The sequence below is a fragment of the Gordionus sp. m RMFG-2023 genome, chromosome 3 (assembly GCF_954871325.1).
Source record: "Gordionus sp. m RMFG-2023 chromosome 3, tfGorSpeb1-WG-v2, whole genome shotgun sequence".
Taxonomy (NCBI): domain Eukaryota; kingdom Metazoa; phylum Nematomorpha; class Gordioida; order Chordodea; family Parachordodidae; genus Gordionus; species Gordionus sp. m RMFG-2023.
Window position 1 is genome coordinate 48475981 of NC_088777.1, and position 4401 is coordinate 48480381.

Genomic DNA, 4401 nt, shown 5'->3' on the forward strand with positions numbered 1-4401 from the left:
TATAATATAAAGGACATCATGAACACCGATAGTTGTCTTTTAATAGAGAAAACTAAATTTTAAAAATCTCCATGATTTTTTATACATTTCGCCAAAATTCTGGAAAATTTATGATTGCGGAAACGGATAACATTCGTATTTAAATTTTAAATGATCCGGAACTAGTTTGATGAAAAATATCTATGTTTCAAATTCCAATTCAAATTAATCTTTTGTTTTTTCGAATTCAAATGTGTGTTTATAATTTCTTATCAGGTCCTTTTGTTTTAGATCTAGTCTTGAAATAAATAGAAGAGATTTATTCAAGCCAAATAATGTTATTTACATATTATAGTTTATATATATAAATAATCCTACTTTCTTCTCATAGACATATTTAATGATATTCCTACATTAATATTAATATTCGAGCAATTATATTTTCTTAAAATAAAACTTTCTAAAGAGATGATCTTCAAATTTTTAATCCTTTTACTATTCGGTAAAAAAAAGAATATCAAATAACTCATGAAAATAAAAATATTTCTTGTATAATTCTGTTTTTTTAAAGTTGGGCATGTTGCAAGCTATACGTACAAGTACGTTAATGACCCCAAATTATTCGAGGTTGTGAATGCTAATTGGAAAGTCGCAATTGATATGTACAAGTAAATAAAACAAAATCAATATTTATTTTGTTACACACAGATTTTTAAAAACGGCTAAATCAATATTATATCCAGAAAAATATTTACGCGAGCCTGAAGATTTTGGTCATGGATGGCACAAAAGTTTATACATCTATTAGGAAAACCTCGTGGCTTAGTGTAATATTTTTCTGGCTAAAATATTGAGTTGGCCGTTTTTTTAAAAATCGACTTATTGAAGGGCATTTTCCTTAAAATAATATTATTATTATAAAGAACTATAATTTTTTATGAATACAATATAAACAATTTTGAACTCTTACGAAGACTGTATGATTCTTTTGCATTAAATTTATTCATTTTTGTTTAAATTAATCATACATAACTAAATTAATCAAAATAAAAGGCAATTATTGAAAAAAAATCCCGGAGATGGCTTCTTGTTTTCCCCTTATTCCATGATCGTAGATCTCCTAGGACTGCATGAAGGAGCCAATGGGCATACGGCCAACGCTATTAGATGTAAACTGGGTTTGGCTAATATTACAAGCCACTATAAAGTTAAGCTATTAATAATTTACATCGAAGTCATGAACCAAAAAAATTACGAACTTTTATCTTCCAAATTTTTTTATTTCGATGACTCGATAAGACTGCTAACGAAATACACGTCGGACACAGCAATGTTTTTCCTGGATGCGGTCAACATAGAATTTTCAGACACTGTAGCGGCTACCTCTAAAATAAATCAAAAAGTGAGTGAAGATACAAATGGTAAAATGTCCCACCATATTCCGGATGGCTTGCTTACGTCTGACACTAAATTTTTGATCAGCAGTGCGCTTGATTTTAAAGTTTTATATTTTATAAAATAATTTAATCTTGATGAATTCTCTTTTCTTTGATATCAATTAGTTTAATTAATCAATTATTGCATTATCTTTTCAGTTATCTTATTTCTATTAGATAAAATTTAATGAAATGAAATATATATAAAAAAGAAAGAGAATTAATAAATATACGATTAATTTTAAAAGATAAATAAATACACAAAATCTGATCCATTTTAATTTTCAAGTGTAAATGGGAGGTACAATTTGATTCCGTTATCCAAGGTCAGTTTAAAACTGTAGATGGAGCGTTTAAACCTCAAACTTATATGGAAAAGACCGGTGTGTTTAAAATTGGTTATATCCCAAATTTATCCCTCAGAATATTGGAACTGCCTTATTTTAATAATACCCTTGCAAGTTATATATTCTTGCCTAATTGCAGCGTCGGTCTAACGGCCTTCGAAACCTCTCGCTTAGATACGAAAACCTTAATAGACTTAATCGCTGCCCTAAAACCTATGAACGCTAGGATCTCAATACCCAGGTTCGAAGCTTCATCTCACCACCAACTAAGCTCGGATTTTGAGGCCATTGGCCTGGGCAATCTATTTACACCAGGTGATAATTTATTGTTGTAAGTTAAATTCATTTCGAAATCATATTTTTTTTAAATTAATATTTGTGGTGTGGGCATATTAATATCCTCACTATAAAGGATTCGAAATTTAAATCATTAAGAAACTAAAGAATAAAATAAATTATTTTTTAGGCGAAGCCGATTTTTCTAGGATATATTCAAATGCTGTAGCCGATAAATTGGCCCTAAATTATTATGTCCAACAAGCTAGTGTAAGTTTCGATATAGAAGGAGCTAATTCCCCCTCTCAAGAGACTCCTGTAAATCCTGAAACCACTGAAGAGTTCAAAGCGGATCATTCATTTCTTTACGTCATTATTGGTAAAAGGAGAAACGTCCCCTTCTTTATTGGCAGGTACAATGGATAAAATAATCTGAAAAGCACTGTGATCTTATAATTCAAATGAATATGGGTGTTATTTAAACTATAATGGATATTATATATAGATTTTTTTTTAAAATTATATTAACAGATATATATAATATAGTTTTAAATATCATGTGCACAGAAATTGATAACAAATAAACAAATAAACAAATAAAAAAATTTATTTAAACATTTTATTTAAATATTCTATTTGTCGATTAATTTCGCAATAAAATTATATATTTAAAATGTTTTATTCCAGTTTTGTTTCTAAATTAAAATTAATACCTTCTTAAGAATTTATATTTAAGAACACTTTTAAACAATTATACATGTGAGGAAACATTCCCAGAAAAGGAACTTTGAGAAAAATGGCGTTATGGAAACGGTTAGAACTAACAGCCGAAACATTATCTATAATATATATAAAAACCTTGTCACAAAAATAGCGTTACGCTCTCATGTCACACTTTTCATGTCCCACTTTATAATATATATTCAAAAAATCGTTAATTTTGAAAAGTTCCTTTGGCCCAATCGGGCAAGAACTTCGCTTACTGGATTATTGGACTTGGTTCGAATCCCGGCAAATGTTTTTTTTCTTAATCTGGTAAAATATTTTTTTTTCTTAATCTGACAAAATTAATCAAATAGATACGATTCAAAGAGTACGAGATTTATTTAAATACTTTTTTAATTCTTGAATTTATGTATAATTTAAAATTTAAACCATTATATGGGGAATCAGAATTTTATATTTTATTTGATGAGGGATGAATCAGAAATTTTCCTATCTTATGAGGTGTTATTTAAAAATTTATATTTATTTAGGGTTATTCTAAAATTTTCCATTATTTTTATAAAATATGTTAATAAAGTATATATTTAGTAATTTTAATTTATGTGTACAACAATTAAAAAGTCTTTTAAAATAAATTTTTATTCATTTGTATTTTATAATCTAAAAATTTATTCTTGCATATGAGAGTTTTATGTTAAAACCCTTAAGAAGGATCCATTCCACATTGAATTTTATACAACTTTATATCTCTTAATTAGGTAATTTTTATGCATAAGTAAATATTTGCATCTCTCTTATCTTTTCTGAAATTGGCCTTTCTACATGCATTCCATAGTTTTGTGTTTTTTCTCATAACTTCATAATTTAATTGTAGAATGTATATTTTGCATAACTTATTATAACCTTTTTGATTAAATGTATAACTTTTTGTTTAACTTATATATAATTTGACTATGATTAAAGTTAACCTCCTATTATTTGTTAACTTAGAATATCTTTTTATTTTTTCTATTGTAATTTAATAACAATGTCTTAAATTTAAATTTATATTTTGTAACTAAGTAATAAATCATTTGTAAGGGTGGTGGTTTGTTTAAAATTTAAATTAGAATAATGAACATATTTTTAGCATGGTACTTTAATATGTATTCATGATTTTCATATAAATATTAGGCAGGAGCTAACAAGTACAACGATAGGTAAATCAGATATTTCCCCTTCATTTGATCCTAATTTTGAAAAATTTTCCTAATAATATAAATGGCAAAAAAAATATATACATAGACAGATTTAATTCTTATAAACCCCTATATCACACCTATTTTTCTGGACCCAAAGAAAAAAATAAATTATTCTGGGTTCTCCTGGGTTTGGGAAATATTTTTCACAATTAATATGGACTTGGAAGTAGCTTGGGTTAGAATCCTGAAAATTTTTTAATTTTTAATATGGGTTAGAAATTGGCCTGAAAATTTCTTTTGGAGACATGGCCAGGCCTGATCAAATACCAAGGCCCATGCAACTTTCATATTCTGATTGTATTTTTAAATGCATTGTGACTTTTTATATATTTTATTTCAGTTCTCAACTATCAAAATTATTATGGTCTTTTTGAGAAAATTTTCCCAAGTGGCTTG

General features: G+C 27.0%; 1 protein-coding gene across 2 annotated transcripts; it reads left to right on the plus strand.

The window, feature by feature from the left end:
• Window positions 1–343: 343 nt before the first annotated feature.
• Window positions 344–2658, plus strand: LOC135925887 (serpin B5-like). Of its 2 annotated transcripts, none has more exons than XM_065461445.1 (5): window positions 344–481; window positions 551–647; window positions 1033–1480; window positions 1705–2077; window positions 2229–2658. In XM_065461445.1, exons 1-5 carry the CDS (start codon window positions 448–450, stop codon window positions 2462–2464), a joined length of 1188 nt encoding a protein of 395 aa, XP_065317517.1. In that variant the 5' UTR covers window positions 344–447; the 3' UTR covers window positions 2465–2658. The 2 variants fall into 2 exon arrangements, with proteins under 2 accessions (XP_065317517.1, XP_065317518.1); XM_065461446.1 differs by having other exon boundaries at window positions 1033–1186.
• The last annotated feature ends 1743 nt before the right edge of the window (window positions 2659–4401 follow it).